At 42.2% G+C, this 18145-nt stretch overlaps 1 protein-coding gene across 2 annotated transcripts in view; it reads left to right on the top strand.

The window, feature by feature from the left end:
- The window catches only part of trim23 (tripartite motif containing 23), a 57609-nt gene that overhangs the window by 10522 nt on the left and 28942 nt on the right, over positions 1-18145 (top strand). For both annotated transcript variants that reach the window (XM_070869403.1, XM_070869395.1), the window contains exons 3-5: positions 1102-1223; positions 10652-10930; positions 14778-14960. In XM_070869403.1, coding sequence (XP_070725504.1) covers positions 1102-1223; positions 10652-10930; positions 14778-14960 — 584 coding nt within the window. The remainder of the gene's footprint in view (positions 1-1101; positions 1224-10651; positions 10931-14777; positions 14961-18145) is intronic.

Raw genomic sequence — 18145 nt, 5'->3', positions numbered from 1 at the left:
TATGTATGTAGTATTGCAAATTTAATTTGAACCCTTAGTAGACCTTATTACTCTGCCATATGACTAATTGCCTGGTGACCCTAATATAAGGAGTTTTAGCAGTGGTTGGTTGGGCTCTAAATAGAATATTGCAGGTTAACAGTGGGCTGGTGAGAGTGGAAATGAACAACGCAAAAAGGTTGGCGGAATGAACATTGTCCAGAAGAAATACATCTTCTGTCAACTGATCATGAGATACACTTGTCTGAGATATTGCACCCATGTCTTGGCAGCAAGTTGCAGTGATTTAGTGGTGGACAATGGCTACATATTGACTTCTAATCCCATGGCACTATTTTGAAGAAGAGCAGAGGAGTTCTTCCGAATGCTGGCCAATATTTATCCTTCAACCAACATCACTAAAACAGATAATCTGGTCATTATTACATTGTTGTTTGTGGTACCTTGCAATGCATTTCCTGCATTACAAGAGTGACGACACTTCAAAGTACTTAATTGGCTGTAAAACACTTTTGGGCATCCTGAGTTGTGAAAGGTGCTATATAAATGCAAGTCTTGTGTTCTTTTTAATAATGCACACAAAAAATGTTAGTTGACCACAGGAACTTGAAGTAAATTATATGGGACAAGAAGCCACTAGACATTCAAAAATAGCATTTTGTTAGATCGTAATTGGGTCTGTGATGAGAGGGTGAACGTGTTTTTTTTAATCAAGTGATGAACTTTGCCATTACAGTATTAAGTCTTGTACTGCTTTTTCTCTCATTCAACATTTTCAAAGTAATTTTCACTTTGATGGACCTATTTCCACAATACAACTTTGAAGATAACTGCAGTGTTTCTGCACAAAAATCAATATATATAACAAGATTACAATGTTTTATACCCTATGCCAAAACACTTTGAATTAAGCAATGTTTTGATTCTACACATTTATTTCATTTTCCTTTCTCATGAAAAATGTATGTGGAAAAAATACTGGCTTTTTGAAAGCTGAAAACCTGTCGGTACTCAAGATATCCTTAGGTTAATTAGAATAGAAATTTAAAAGATGAAAATATTAAAAACTTGATTCAGACTGAATGTGAATTCATTTGTCAGGTGATTCAGGTGTCTGGGGCTTAAAGAAAAATTTTGCTTTGCTGGAGCTCCTAGAACGGTTGCAGAATGGCACTGCCAATCACCATGGAGCATCTGAAGAAGTTCAGGGAATATCAGGAGAGGTATGTAATTATGAATGTCATACTGGATGGGTAACTGGGATCTGAGAGTGATAATGGTGCCAGAGATGGAGGAGATCGACAGTGACATCAATGTCATGAGTGGCAGTGTTCGATCTCTTAATTCCCAATGAAATACGAACTCCGGTTGTAGTTTTAATGTAACTTTATTCTGGCAGCAGCAACAAGCTTCTGGCTTTAAGCCAGGCCTTTCTCCTTCTGAGACCACATGGCCAAAATGGCTGTACTTATACCTGGTTCAATTTACAGAAAAGAACTTGCCTTCTTTGACCTTATTGGCTCAATTGATAGTCTGTTAACCTCTTAATTGGCTCGCTACCCAAGGTCTTAAAATGTCAAGTTGATTGATGACTTAATGCAACATGCTGAGTTGCACGTAGCAGCTTTGACTTGGGGGTCTGTGAATTTTCCCAAAACTGCAGCCAGGCTGCAGAGCTTGAATTCTCTATCAGGCAGCTCAGAGGAGGGGGAGGTTGAAGCTGAGAAGAATTTTTTTCTATGGATAGAAAGCAACAGTGGATGGGGTTTTGAGTCTTTAGTGATGAGACACCTCAGGTTGTTACTTGCCGATCTGGTTCATTTGAAGCTCTATATTTGTCACTAATTTCTGGAAAATAACAGTAAAAAGGTTGCCAGAGGGGCCATTTAGGGACCAAAATGAAGATCTATTTGATGGAGGCAGAAGGCATGGTTCAAGTACTAAAGGTGTACTTTGAATCGGTGTTTGCCAAAGCTATAGTAAACAGGGAGGCTGATGGGTTACTGGATCAGATAAAGAGGAGGTCCTAGACAGACTGGCGTTAATTAAAGTGGATAAGGCACCCGGTCCAGATGGGATACATCCTAGGTTGATAAGTGAAGTAAGAATAGAAATTGCAGAGGTACTGGCCACAATCTCCCAATCCTCCTTAGATACAGGGGTGGTGCCAAAGTACTGGAGGATTGAAAATGTTCCACCCTTATTCAAAAAAGGGGAGAAGGATAATAAACCTGGCAATTACAGGCCAGTCAGTTTAACATCGGTGGTGGGGAAGCTTTTAGAAACAATAATCCGGGAGAAAATTAGCAGTCATTTGGAGAAGCATGGACTAATAAAGGAGAGACAGCACAGATTTTTAAGTGCAAACTGTGTTTGACTAACTTGACTTGAGTTTTTGATAAGGTAACAGAGAGGGTGGATGAGGGTAGTGCAGTTGATGATCAGGTGAGTGGAAATTTAAAAAGTCAGAGAGAAAGGAGAAGGCATCAGTGCAGGGCAGCGATAGGGGTAATGATAACCAAAGTGACAGCATCGGTCCAAGTCAGCACGGATTTATGAAAGGGAAATCATGCTTGACAAATCTTCTGGAATTTTTTGAGGGTGTAACTAGTAGAGTGGACAAGGAAGAACCAGTGGATGTGGTGTATTTGGACTTGCAAAAGGCCTTTGACAAGGTCCCACACAAGAGATTGTTGTGCAAAATCAAAGCACGTGGTATTGGGGGTAATGTACTGGCGTGGATAGAGAACTGGTTGGCAGACAGGAAGCAGAGAGTCGGGATAAATGGGTTCTTAAAATGGCAGGCAGTGACTAGTGGGGTGCCGCAGGGCTCAGTGCTGGGACCCCAGCTATTTACAATATACATTAATGATTTAGATGAAGGAATTGAGTAATATCTCCAAGTTTGCAGATGACACTAAACTGGGTGGTGGTGTGAGCTGAGAGGAGGACGCTAAGAGGCTGCAGGGTGACTGGGACAGGTTAGGTGAGTGGGCAAATGCATGACAGATGCAGTATAATGTGGATAAATGTGAGGTTATCCACTTTGGTGGCAAAAACACAAAGGCAGAATATTATCTGAATGGCGGCAGATTAGGAAAAGGGGAGGTGCAACGAGACCTGGGTGTCATGGTACATCAGTCATTGAAAGTTGGCATGCAGGTACAGGAGATGGTGAAGAAGGAAAATGGTATGTTGGCCTTCTTAGCTATGGGTTTTGAGTATTGGAGCAGATAGATCTTACTGCAATTGTACAGTGCTTTGGTGAGGCCTCACCTGGAATACTGTGTTCAGTTTTGGTCTCCTAATCTGAGGAAGGACCACCTTGCTATTGGGGGAGTGCAGCGAAGATTCACCGGGATTGATTCCCGGGATGGGTGGACTGACATATGAGCAGAAACTGGGTCGACTGGGCCTGTATTCACTGGAGTTTAGAAGGATGAGAGGGGATCTCATAGAAACATATAAAATTCTGATGGGACTGGACAGGTTAGATGCAGGAAGAATGTTCTCGATGTTGGGGAAGTCCAGAACCAGTGGACATAGTCTAAGGATAAGGGGTAAGCCATTTAGGACTGAGATGAGGAGAAACTTCTTCATTCAGAGAGTTGTTAACTTGTGGAATTCCCTACCGCAGAGAGTTGTTGATGCCAGTTCATTGGATATATTCAAGAGGGAGTTAGATGTGGCCCTTAGGGCTAAAGGGATCAAGGGGTGTGGAGAGAAAGCAAGAAAGGGGTACTGAGGTGAATGATCAGCCATGATCTTATTGAATGGTGGTGCAGGCTCAAAGGGCGGAATGGCCTATTCCTGCACCTATTTTCTATGTTTCTATGAAAGGGAATTCATGTTTGACAAATTTGCTGGAGTTCTTTTGAGGATGTAACGAGCAGGGTGGATAAAGGGGAACCAGTAGATGCCATGTATTTGGATTTCTAGAAGGCATTCGATAAGGTGCCACATGAAAGGTAAAAGCTCGTGGGGTTGGGGATAATATATTAGCATAGATAGAGGATTGACTAACTAACAGAAAACAGACAGTCGGGATAAATTTTCAGGTTAGCAAACTGTAACTAGTGGGGTGCCACTGGGTATCGGTGCTGGGGCCTCAACTATTTACAATCTATGTTAATGACTGGGATGAAGGGATTGAGTATAATGTAGCCAAGTTTGCTGATGATACAAAGGTTGATGGGAAAGCAAGTTGTGAGGAGGATGCAAGAAATCTGCAAAGGTATATAGGGCACAATTGGCCCATGCTGATTTTTGGCGCACTCATAAGAACATAAGAAATAGGAACAGGAGTAGGCCATTCAAATAAGATCATGGCTGATCTGATCATGGACTCCGCTCCACTTCCCCGCCCACTCCCCTTATCCCTTATCGTTCAAGAAACTGTCTATTTCTGTCTTAAATTTATTCAATGTCCCAGCTTCCACAGCTCTGAGGCAGCAAATTCCACAGATTTCCAAGCCTCTGAGAGAAGAAATTTCTCCACATTTCTGTTTTAAATGGGCGGCCCCTTATTCTACGACCATGCCCTCTAATTCTAGTCTCCCCCATCAGTGGAAATATCCTCTGCATCCACCTTGTCAAACCCCCTCATAATCTTACACGTTTCGATAAGATCACCTCTCATTCTTCTGAATTCCAATGAGTAGAAGCCCAACCTACTCAACCTTTCCTCATAAGTCAACCCCCTTATCCCTGGAATCAGCCTTGTGAACTTTCTCTGAACTGCCTCCAAAGCAAGTATATCCTTTTGTAAATATGGAAATCAAAACTGCATACAGTAGTCCAGGTGTGGCCCCTGTGATCATTGCCCCAAAACTAATACCTTATATAGCTGTAGCAAGACTTCCCTGCTTTTATACTCCATCTCCTTTGCATTAAAAGCCAAGATACCATTGGCCTTCCTGATCAATTGTTGTCCCTGCATACTATCCTTTTTTGTTTCATGCACAAGTACCCTCCAGGTCACGCTGTACTGCAGCACTTTACAATCTTTCTCCATTTAAATAATAACTTGCTCTTTGATTTTTTTTCTGCCAAAGTGCATGACCCCTCGCTTTCCAACATTATACTCCATCTGCCAAATGTTTGCCCACTCAACTTGCCTGTCTATGTCCTTTTGCATATTTTTTGTGTACTCCTCACACATTGCTTTTCCTCCCATCTTTGTATCATCAGCAAACTTGGCTATGTTACACTCGGTTCCTTCTTCCAAGTCGATAATATAGATAGTTGCGCCGCTTTTCTACGTTTCCAAGCGTGTTGAAAAAAAAGTCCCCACTTTGGCCGCTGTCCAGCCTCTCCCGGATCTTCGCGCAGCGTGGCCAGTCGAGTCGGGGGCGGAGTCAGCGCCGCGCTGAAGACAGTGCCGGGACGTCTGCACATGCACAGTGGAATGTGCACGCATGCGCAGTAGCTCCTCGCCCCCATCCTCTCAGTGTGTTGCTGCAGCGTGGGACCCGATACTGGCTACTGGAATCCCCAGCCTCTCGGTGTGTTGCTGCAGCGTGGGACCTGATACTGGCTACTGGAATCCCCAGCATCTCGATGTGTTGCTGCAGCGTGGGACCTGATACCAGCTACTGGAATCCCCAGCCTCTCGATGTGTTGCTGCAGCGTGGGACCTGATACCAGCTACTGGAATCCCCAGTATCTCGGTGTGTTGCTGTAGCATAGGACCTGATACCGGCAAATGTTGCTGTGAGTAGGGGTATTGAATTTGCAGCTTTAATCATCTAGAAATCGCATCGATCGGCCACTCGGCCAGGGCCAGGGGCGGGCGGGCAAGGCTATTGTGACAGAAGAACATGTGACGGAGGAACACTGAGAGAATATCTTATTTATTGAAGTCGACTTTATTTCGATAATATGGGGTCAATTTTGGCCTAGTATAATCATTACAAACAAATAATTGTTTAAATTAGTTGCAAGATTAGGGCAATTTAATTCAACTATCTTTTACTTTTATTTTTGTAGTTTAAGCTTCCATGAATGCTTCTGTTGTATAGTAAATTAACTTTGCGAAGTTTGTCATGTGATGTCCTGTTTGGCTGCTTGATCCTATTCACATTCTTTAGTCAAGTGATTAAGTTCTGCTGGCTCCGATGTACCTATCTGCACCGATTTCTTAACTCTCTGCAAGGGTTTTCTGAAGTGGCCACGTACGCTGGCCTAAGTAGATTTGGAGTAACTATTAGCTGGCCAAAGTGGCCAAAACTGGCATAGGTGGCTCGTAATGCCCCTTTTTGAGAAAAACAAAACTCAAAAAATCATTACCAACTCACTTGCACTGGTGCAAATTGAATGTGTAAAATGGGGATTGTTAAGGGGTCAAGTTTCAGCCTGAGTTGCTCCTATTTTTTTTGGAGCAACTAGTTTAGAATGGAGTATCTTAGAAATTGCAATTCTCGGCATTTAGTTTGCTCCAGTTCTAGTGAGTTAGAACAGTTTCATTTTAGAACAGATTTTTTTTTTCAAAAGTGTCCGGCCACTTGCGCCTGTTTTAGGCAGCGAAAACTTACTCCAAACTAACTTAGAATGGAGTAAGTGTAGATTTTTGTACGCTCAGAAAAACCTTGCCTATACTTACAAATCAGGCGTAGGGAATGAGAGATGGAGGTGGGGGGAGGGAAGTAATTAAATTTTACAAGCATTCAACAGTCTCACTTTTATGCAAATAAAGAGTCATCCTGAATAAAAAAAATTATAAATAAAGCAAATAAAAAATACATTAATTTTCCTACCTGTGTGAAGCAGCAGCAGCCTTCGAGCTGCGGAGCTTCAGGCCTTTCATCCAGGAGACACGGGTGGGACGGCAGCAAGCAGCCTTCGAGCTGCGGCGGAGCATCAAGCCATTCGGCTAGGAGACAGGGGCGGGACGGCAGCAAGCTGTGTCTCACTGTGCACGCGCAGGGCTGCCGGCACCACGTCGTCTTGGATGTAGCCTCGCCCCCCTGCAGTCTCGGAATTGGTGTCCCGCTTTGGCCCCCCCCCCCCCCACAGATCTCGCCAAGCCATGTCGCGCCGAGCTGGACAGAACCATCAGGGAAGCGGAGAATTGCTGCGTACGTTTCTGGCGCGCTTTTGAGCGTGGAAATCCGCCGTGGCTCGCGGGGAACGGCGCAGGCCAAAACTTGACCCCATGATACTCCAGAAAAATCAAATTGCTCCAACAAAAAAAACAGAGCCACTCTTGGCCAATTTTGAGCCCATAGATAGGCTACGTGAATAGAAAAAATTTGGCAGATGGAGTATAATGTGGGAAAATGTAAGGTTGTCCACTTTGGTAGGAAAAATAAAAAAACACTTATTTAAATGGGGAGAGATTATAAAATGCTGCAGTACAGAGGGATCTGGAGTTCCTTGTACATGAAACACAAAAAGTTAGCATGCAGATACAGCAAGTAATTAGGAAGGCCAATGGAATGTTGGCCTTTATTGCAAGGGGGATAGAGTATAAAAGTAAGGAAGTCCTGCTACAACTGTACAGGGTATTGGTGAGGCCACATCTAGAGTACTGCATACAGTTTTGGTCTCCTTATTTCAGGAGGGATATACTTGCATTGGAGGCAGTTCAGAGAAGTTTCACGAGGTTGATTCCTGAGATGAAGGGTGTGTCTTATGAAGAAAAGTTGAGCAGGTTGGGCCTATACTTATTGGAGTTTAGAAGAATGAGAGGTGATCTTATTGAAACCTTTCAGATTCTGAGGGGGCTTGACAGTGTAGATGCAGAGAGGATGTTTCCCCTCGTGGGGAAATCTAGAACTAGGGGGCACCCATTTAAAACGGAAATGAGGAGGAATTTCTTCTCAGAGGGTGGTTAATCTTTGGAATTCTTTACCCCAGAGAGCTGTGGAGGCTGGGTCATTGAATATATTTAAGATGGAGATACAGATTTTTGAACAATAAGGAAGTCAATGGTTATGGGGAGCGGGCAGTGAAGTGGAGTTGAGGCCAAGATTAGATCAGCCATAATCTTATTGAATGGCGGAGCATGCTCTAAAGACCAAATGGCTTACTCCTGCTCATATTTCTTATGTTCTTATGATGTGTATATGGACTTTCAAAAGGCTTTAGATAAAGTATCACCCTATTGGATAAAAGGGGCAGCAGCAGCATGGATACAAAATTGGCGAAGGGATAGAAAACAGTTGTGGTGAATGGCTGTTTTTCAGTGGGGTTCCCAAAGGTTCAGTACTAGGACCACTGCTGTTTTTGATGTACATTAATAACTTAGACTTGAGGGATACAGGGCACAATTTTGAAATTTGCAGATGACCCAACATTTGGCAGATGAAATTCAATACGTGAGGTGATACATTTTGGTAGGAAGAATGAGCAGAGACTTTACACACTAAATGTAACAATTTTAAAGGGGGTGCAAGAAGAGAAGGACCTGGGGGGTGTTGCTGCACAAATCATTGACTGTGCCACGGCAGGTTAACAAAGCAGTTAATGAAGCATATGGGATCCTGGGCTTTATGAATAGAGGCATAAGAGTACAAAAGCCAGGAAGTTATGCTAAATCTAGTTCAAGCACTAGTTTGGCCCCAGCTGGAGTATTGTGTCCAATTCTGGGTGCAATACTTTAGGAAGAACGTGAAGATTTTGGAGAGAGTACAGAAGGGATTTACTAGAATGGTTCCAGGGATGCAGGATTTGAGTTACATGGATAGACTGGAGAAGCTGGGGTTGTTCTCCTTGGAGCAGAGAAGGCGAAGAGGAGATTTGATAGCAGTTTTAAAAATAATGAACGGTTTTGATAGAGTAAACAAAGAGGAAGGGTCGATGGCGAGAGGACACCGATTTAAGGTGATTGGCAAAAGGACCAGAGGTGACATGAGGAAAAACATTTTAACGCAACAAGTGGTTAGGATTTGGAATGCACTGCCTGATAGGATGGTTGATACAGATTCAGTAGCAGTCTTCAAAAGGGAATTGGATAAATACTTGAAGGAGAAAAAACTGCAGGGATATAGGGAAAGAGTGGAGAGTGGGGCTATCTGGAGTGCTCTTTGAAGAGCTGGCAGTGACTCGATGGGCTGAATGGCATCCTGTGCTGTATTATTCTATGATTCTATACCTGGCCTTCTGAACTCTGATCCTGATTTAAGATTGGGTAATTTAGCAAAATTAATAATTGGATATTGTGGTACTGCAGATTTCAATACTGGTAGCTGATAGTGCCAGGTGTGATTGTATGCTGCTTATAAGAACACAAGAAATAGGAGTGTTGGGGTAAAAAGACTTCTCATTTAAGGTGGACCCCTGAAATAAGGGATCGACACCCGCCCATATCACGGAATCACTCAGACGAAACCTCGGTTCAACCGATCTTTATTCAAGCATATGCAGGGGAAGAGTTCTGATGAATCTTCAAAGAACAATGGTTTCACCCACAGTTACACACTTTCCGAGGTGTGCGACCCTCCTGCAAAACCTTCTATGACCACCGGTTGGTTTACAGCTGATTTACGAAGCGCTATTAATTCTTAACCCTTATCAGAATGGCTGCTGAGTGGTTTTGCAACCTCTCCATCTCGTGGGCCGATCTCAGCCTTTTGGAATGTGTTGTTCCACAGTCTTAACCTTGTTCTGGCGTTTCCAGCTTGGTCTGCAGTTTTTAAAGATAAACACACAAGCAAAGCTATTCCCTTTAACCTGATTCCATGCCATTTTCTATCATTCTGTACTAAAGTTCAACACATTGTTTTAGTTACTTAGGATGGTTCAGTTACCATCAAGCTTTGCTTCTTAGCACTTCACCATTTTAAAACCCATTTGTAAGCGAGTTTTATAAGCGAGCTTTACATACATAAGCAAGTTTTACATACAATCTGTCAATAGGCAATATATTACACTCCCTATCTTGAGATGAAAGAACTCCCGGCTCCTCACAACTTCCTAATACTGATGAGCCCTTTAATCTGGACCATTTTTCATGTCAGATCAATTCACTACCTGGCCACTTTGGTGACCATCTGCCTACACATTTTACCCCCTTGCAGGAGAAGGCTATTTGGCCCCTCGAGCCTGCTCTGCCATTCAGTAAGATCATTGCTGATCTGATCTTGGCCTCAACTCTACTTCCTGCCTGCTTATATAAGCTTTCAATTCTCATCTGCTGAGAGAAATATGGTTCTTTTTGTTTCCAAGGTAAAGCTGTGATGTTTTTCCTAAATAGAGCAGCACTACACAAGAAATGGGAGTACATGTTTTGCCAAAATAATGGAAACAGATGTTAGTAATTCACTGATGATGCATCTGTTAACTATAGTATGATGTACAAATTAGTCTAAGGCATGCTGCTAAGTAATGATGTAATGGACACTTTAGAGCTGTTTCGTCCACATTATGATAAAATTGAAACAGTAGCTTAGAGTTTTTCCCAGTAATGTTAATATTTTCAATTTCTACATGTGTAGAAAGCAGGAAGGGGGTACTGAAGTTGCATGTTCAGCCATGACCTCATTGAATGGCGGTGCAGGCTAGAAGGGCCGAATGGCCTATTCCTGCACCTATTTTCTATGTTTCTATGTTTCTATGTGTAGTAAACCAGTTAGAATTGGACAGAAAGCATATCGGTGTTTCTTGACATATGAACTAACTCTCTACTTTTTTAATGTGAATATTTCTGAAGCATATTATCCGCTGTGATGAAGATGAAAGCCATGTTGCATCAATGTATTGCACCGTGTGTGCAACTCATCTTTGTGCAGACTGCTCCCAGCTAACACACTCTACACGGACGTTGGCCAAACATCGACGAGTACCTCTGGCCGACAAACCGCATGAGAAGACCATGTGCTCGCAACACCAGGTGCACGTGATTGAATTTGTTTGTTTAGAGGAAGGATGCCAATCAAGTCCCTTAATGTGCTGTGTATGCAAGGAATACGCAAAGCATCAAGGACACAAGGTATTTGTAATTTAGCTAATGTTAAGCCAACCGTCTAAAACAGTGATTTCATAATATCTTGTCATCAGAGAATTTCAAGTGGAACAGATATATTAGTATCTTGAATTTATGATCAATTTTTGTGCAGGATTTTAAGCACTGGATATGAGCATGTTATGTAAGTTGAAAACAGAATCTAATGAGATATGTGCCCAGGGTCCAACTTTGGCCATGACTTGCATCAATTTTTTTGGAGTAAGTTTTTTCTGGTGTAAGTTTTTAAAAAAAATGCCATTTTCCCCTAAAAATTTGCTCCAGAGTAAGTCAGTTAGGTGCAATTTTTTTTTAGGTTAGTTTTTTTTTTCAAAAGGGGAGCGTTCCCAGACACTGAGGCTAGGTTTGGCCATTTATGCCACTTTGGCCAGCAAAAACTTACTCCAAATCGACTTGGGTCAGTGTATGTAGCCAGCTCTGAAAAACCTTGCGGGCAGTGAAGAAAAAGCAGCACACATTCGGCAGATGTTAGGGCAGGGATAGGGGAGGGAAGGGAACTGGAGAGAACCTCAACAACCAAGCACCAAACATTGCAAGGAAAAACTCGAACAATTAAAATACTAATAAAAATGAAGTAAATCCTACCTTAATCTTTGCAGTCGGCCTGGGATGGGGAGAGAAGACGCGCACTGGGAGTCCAGAGCAACCAGAGAAATGTGAGCTGCTGGCTGTGATGTCACGGGCAGTGGTGGGGTGGGGGGGGGTGTAGCAAGAGAGAGAGAAATGCTGGTATACAAAACACTCACTTTTCCCCCTCTCAAAATACTCTTTTTTTTTTTTCTCTCTCTCTCCCCACCCAATCAAAACTCTCAAGCACAACCAATAAATAAAAAGTAAAACTGAAGTCCTACCTCGGCCGGGAACTCAGTCGGCCGGCCGGTGCGGGAGGCCACTCGGCCGGGGAAAGGGTGCAGCGAGATCAGGGCATCCCTTCGGCCAGGAATAGGGGCTCTGAGCATCGGGTCCTACTCACAGCCCGCAGGACACGCTGGGAGGGCAAGAGCATGCGCGTAGACTTCACTGCGCATGCGCGCAGGTGCCGGCACTGTTTTCGGCGCTGGTCTGTTGCTCCGCCCCCCACTTCAGAATGCACACCACGCAGGGACTCGGAAGAGCGGCCAGGATGGGCCGACTTTTTTCTGGCGCCGTTTCCAGCACGCAAAGGCGACGCACTTAAGGTAAGTGCGCCGAAAAAAGTGGTTGGGCAAAGTTTGGCCCATTTTTTCTATTCAACTTTAACACTGTTTTCTTAGTGCAGAAAGACCAGCTTTCAAAAAGGAAGGATACTTGAAAGTTTCTCTTCTTTCTCCCTCTAAATATTTGACCATAATTAGTGTCTGGTACTGATAAAAGAAGTTTTCTTTTTTCTGGAGGGCTGACATGCTTCCGACTGATGCCACTTCAGTATTCAACTCTGTTCATCTGCCATTTTCTTTCTCACCAGCTTACATATCCACTGTTCAAAATAAAATTTCTCACCGTAAAATATAACTTATACTTTACACTAATATGCTTACCCTTACCTATACAATTCATTTTCGTGCTTTTAATACTTTGTAAAATATTAAAGGATATGGGGAAAGCGGGGCATGAGTGGGACTGTGAATAGTTGAGAGCCAGCACAAGTGGCTTCCTCCCATAAAAGTTGATGATTTTCATTAACATTTTCTTTGATGGTCTCAGTCTGTCTGAGAAACTTCAGATTATAATTGGTCCCTATATCCGCATCAATCATGCACCTTCAATTAAATAATCTCGCATCCCCCACCCTGCCAGTAGTCTAATTTCAATCTTTTACTATTCTCCAAATGAATAATTTTCTTCACTTCATGCATCTGCACCACCTCAATCACTGACTCACCCATAGATTTTGCATGTGCAAATTACCCATATTTTATCTCCAAAAAGTTACTTTTATATCTTTCTTCTGCCTATGAATTGTTTTGAGCCTTACATTAAACATCAGTAAGACAAAAGGTTCTCTATCAACCTGCCTCCGTCACACTATACTACTCCCTGATTGTCCAAGGTCTCGTCATGGATCTTGATAATGTGGACCACTTCCCATACTTTGGGAGCCTACTATCAGCAAGGATAGACATCGATGACAAAGTCCAACACTGCCTTCAGTGTGCCAGTGCAGCCTTCGGCCGCCTGAGGAAAAGAGTGTTCGAAGACCAGGATCTCAAACCCAGCACCAAGCTCATGGTCTACAGAGCAGTAGTGATATCCACCCTCTTTTATATGCTGCAGAAACATGGACTATGTACAGTAGGTACCTCGAAGTACCACCAACGCTGCCCCCGCAAAATCCTGCAAATTCATTGGCAGTATATGCGCACCAACCTCCGCGTTCTCTCTCAGGCCAACATCCCCAGCATCGAGGCATTGACCACGTTCGATCAGCTTCGATGAGCGGGCCACATTGTCCGCATGTCCGATATGAGACTCCCGAAACAAGCACTCTACTCCAAGCTCCGTCACAACAGGCGAGTCCCAGAAGGGCAGAGAAAACGCTTCAAGGACACCCTAAAAGCCTCCTTGAAAAAATTTAGCATTCCCACCAACTCTTGGGAATCCCTGGTCCAAGACTGCTCAAAATGGAGGAGAAGCATCTGAGAAGGCGCCGAACACTTTGAGTCTCTTTGGGAGCATGCGAAAGCCAAGTACAAACAACGGAAGGAGTGTACAATAATCAAGCACCCCACCCACCTGTCCATCCAACTACCATCTGCCCCACCTGTAACAGAGACTAGATTCCACATTGGTCAGTCACCTTAGAACTCATTTTAGTGTGGAAGCAAGTCATCCTTGACTCCGGGGGACAGCCTAAGTGGAAGAAGAAATTGTTTTGATTATTTCATTTTTTTACTTGAACTTCATTGAATTTTTTTCAATCCTACAATCCCTTTCCTGATCACAGAACTTGCTTTCTAGGCCTCACTGGAGAACCAGTTACCATTTCCCCCTAAATCAAACACTGCCTTCCTTCCATGTGCACAGCAAGCTTTTTATCTTAACAACAAAACAGCACCCAAAAAAGAGCTGTAATTGACCTGGAGCCTGTGATTTACAAGCAGATGTAGTTGCTCTGTAAATGACTTCAGTAGTTCACAACCAATTGGCTAAATTTCTTGATTTAAAGCGAAGAAAAGGTTACAACTAAACATCACAGCCTTGCTCTGAACTCCGACTACTATGCTCAACATCGGAGGAGATTAGCTCATATATATATATATATATATATATATATATCGATCTTTTTTTTTTTATATATATATATATAATATATATCTCTATCTCTATATCTGCAGTCATCAGCAGTCAAGGTGAAATTTTTGGAAGAACATATCGGTGATGATGCATGCCTATAAAGCAACTTTGTCTTTAGTTGAAACCTGAGCCAGACTAAACTGTGCAGCCAGGAATCATCGGGTAACACTTTGTGATTGTTAAGTACAACATCAAGACGTACCTTTTTCAAAATTCAATGCATAAGTGGAATAGTTTTATTTCAGCTATCTGATGGGAAGGGGAGAAATCAAAGTTTAATCCTACTTCATGCTCCTATACCTCTTTGCAATTGGTTCAAAGTGAATAAGGCACAAAAACACAAGTTGGTTACCCACTTGATTGAAAAGTGATAATTGCTCTAGGAGGTTATAAAATGGGATTGAAAAAGGGAAAGAATTTAAAAAAAAATGTTTTAAATTCATCTATAGTAATGAGTCAAGATACATTATGGTATACTGTTTAGTGACATGCCCCATTAATGTAATCTACATCTTAAATGTTAATCTTTTTATAATTACAGAATACACTCTTAGAAACTGAAGCAGACCAAATCCGTGCATCTATTTTGGATATGGCGCACTGCATTCGTACTTTTACAGAGGAAATCTCTGACTATTCTAGAAAACTAGGTGGAATTATTCAGAAGATCGAAGGAGGAGAACAAATAATAGAAAGCCGAATTGGAATGGCTCACACAGAACATGTAAGACCAATGCGTCCTCCTTTGGGGCTTAGAGATCATAGCTATAGATTCCTCAGTTTAATATTGATATCTTTTTGTCAGTGTCTCCATTATTTCCTTAAAAAAAATGTTTTATTCATTCACAGCCCTCTGGGGTAGAGAATTCCAAAGATTCAAAACCCTCTGAGTGAAGAAGTTTCTCCTCTTCTCAGTCCTAAATGGCTGACCCCATATTCTGAGACTGTCACCCCTGGTTCTAGATTCCCCAGCTAGGGGAAACATTCTCCCTGCATCTACCCCACCAGGTCCTGTAAGAATTTTGTATGTTTCAATGAGATCACCACTCATTCATCTAAACTCTAGAGAATATAGACCGAGTTTGCTCAATCGCTCAAAAAACAATCCCCCCATAGAACAATCCCCACCCCCATCCGAGGAATCAGTCTGGTGAAACTTCGTTGAACTCCCTCTATGGCAAGTATATCCTGCCTTGGGTAAGGAGACCAAACCTATACACAATACTCCAGGTGTGGTCACACATGAGCCTATATAATTGCAATAAGACATCTTAAAAACACAAAAAATAGGAGCAGGAGTAGGCCATACGGCCCCTCGAGCCTGCTCCGCCATTCAATAAGATCATGGCTGATCTTCGACCTCAACTTCCCTTTCCCGCCCGATCTCCATATCTCTTGATTTTTCAAGTCCAAAAATCTATCCTTGAATATATTCAGGGACTCTGCATCCACAGCCCTCTGGAGCAGAGAATTCCAAAGATTCACAACCCTCTGAGTGAAGAAATTCCTCCTCATCTCTCTCTTAAATGGCCTACCCTTTATCCTGAAACAGTGCTCCTAGTTCTAGACACTCCAGCCAGAGGAAACAACCTCTCAGCAACTACCCTGTCAATCCCCTTCAGAATCTTATATGTTTCAATGAGATCACCTCTCATTCTTCTAAACTCCAGAGAGTATAGGCCATTCCACACAATCTCTTGTCATAAGACAGTCCTCTCATCCCAGGAATCAATCTCGTGAACCTTTGTTGCACCGTTTCTAAGGCAAGTATATCCTTTCTTAGATAAGAAGCCCAAAACTGCACAGTATTCCGGGTATGGTCTCACCAAGGCCCTGTACAATTGTAGCAAGACTTCCTTACTCTTGGACTCCAACCCCCTTACAATAAAGGACAACATGCCATTTGCCTTCCGTATTGCTTGCTGTACCTGTGTGCTAACTTTGTGTTTCTCTGAACACCAACATTTAAAAATCTCTCACCATTTAAAAAATATTCCGTTTTTCTATTCTTCCTATCAAAGTGAGTAACCTCACATTTCCCTACATTATACTCAATCTGCCACCTTACTGCCCACTCACTTAATCTATCTACATCCCTTTGCAGACACTTTGTGTTCTCCTCACAGCTTACTGTCCCACCTAGCTTTGTATCGTCAGCAAACTTGGATACATGACACTCTGTCCCTTCATCGAGTTCATTTAATATAGATTATAAATAGCTGAGGCCCCAGCAGTGATCCTTGTGGCACCCCACTAGTTACAGCCTGCCAACCTGAAAAAGATCAGGTTATCCCTACTCTCTGTTTTCTGTCCATTAACCAATCCTCTATCCATGCTAATACATTACCTCCAATCCCATAATCCATTATCTTGTATAAAAGCCTTTTATGTAGTACCTTAGCGCATGCCTTATGGAAATCCAAATATACTACATCCACTGGGCAAGAACATGGCAAATGGAATATAATATGGAGAAATGTGAAGTTATCCACTTTGGTAGGAAAAATAGAAAAGCAGAGTATTTTTTAAATGGTGAGAGATTGGGAAATGTTAGTGTTCAGAGAGACCTGGATGTCCTTGTACACGAATCACTGAAAGTTAACATGCAGGTACGGCAAGTAATTAAAAAAGCAAATGATATGTTGGCCTTTATTACAAGAGGATTTGAGTATAAGAGTAAAGATTGAAAGAAAAAGGTAGATAAAAGTAACCCCTTTATCAACCCTGCTAGTTACATCCTCAAAAAACTCTGATCAAACAAGATTTCCCTTTCATAAACTGTGTTAATTCTGACTAATCATGTTATGATTTTCTAAATATCCTGATCCCACTTCCTTAACAATGGATTCCAGTATTTTCCCGATGACTGATGTCGGGCTAACTGGCCTGTAGTTCCCTCTTTTCTGTTTCCCTCTTTTCTTGAACAGCAGTGTTATATTTGCTCCCTTGCGATCCACTGGGTTCGTTCTAGAATCTAGGCAATTTTGGAAGATCAAAACCAATGCATCCACTATCTCTGCAGCCACCTATTTTAGTACCCTAGGATGTAGGCCATCAGGTCCAGGGCATTTGTCGGCTTATAGTCCCCATTAGTTTCTCTCGTACTTTTTCTCTACTTATATTAATTACATTAAGTTCCTAACCCTCATTAGACCCATGGTTCCCCACCATTTTCGGTATGCTTTTTGTGTCTTCTGCTGTGTAGACAGATACAAAATATTTGTTTAATATTTCTGCCATTTCCTCGCAATCATTTCTCTTGTCTCAGTCTCTAAAGGACCAACGATTAATTTTGCTACTCCCTTTTTTACATGTAAAAGCTCTTACAATATGTATTTTTATTTCTTGCTAGTTTTTTTTCTTGTATTCTATTTTTCCTCTTTTTATCGCTTTTGTGGTCATCCATTGCTGGTTTCTGAAACTGTCCCAATCCTCAGGCTTACTACTAATCTTTGCAATATTATAAGCTACTTTCAATCTTTACTCTTGTACTCAAATCCTCTTGTAATAAAGGCCAACATATCATTTGCTTTTTTAATTACTTGCTGTACCTGCATGTTAACTTTCAGTGATTCGTGTACAAGGACACCCAAGTCCCTCTGAACACCAACATTTCCCAATCTCTCACCATTTAAAAAATATTCTGCTTTTCTATTTTTCCTACCAAAGTGGATAACTTCACATTTCCCCACATTATTATTCCATTTGCCATGTTCTTGCCCACTCACTTAGCCTGTCTATATCCCCTTGAAGCCTTGTTGCATTCTCCTCACAACTTACATTCCCACCTAGCTTTGTATCATCAGCAAACTTGGATATATTACATTTGATCCCATCATCCAAATCATTGATATATATTGTGAATAGCTGAAGCCCAAGCACCAATCCTTGCGGTACCCCACTAGTTAC

This window comes from Pristiophorus japonicus, chromosome 2 (genome assembly GCF_044704955.1).
Source record: "Pristiophorus japonicus isolate sPriJap1 chromosome 2, sPriJap1.hap1, whole genome shotgun sequence".
In the NCBI taxonomy this organism is placed as follows: domain Eukaryota; kingdom Metazoa; phylum Chordata; class Chondrichthyes; family Pristiophoridae; genus Pristiophorus; species Pristiophorus japonicus.
Note: the sequence above shows the minus strand (reverse complement) of the source record. Positions and strands in the feature narration are given on the sequence as shown.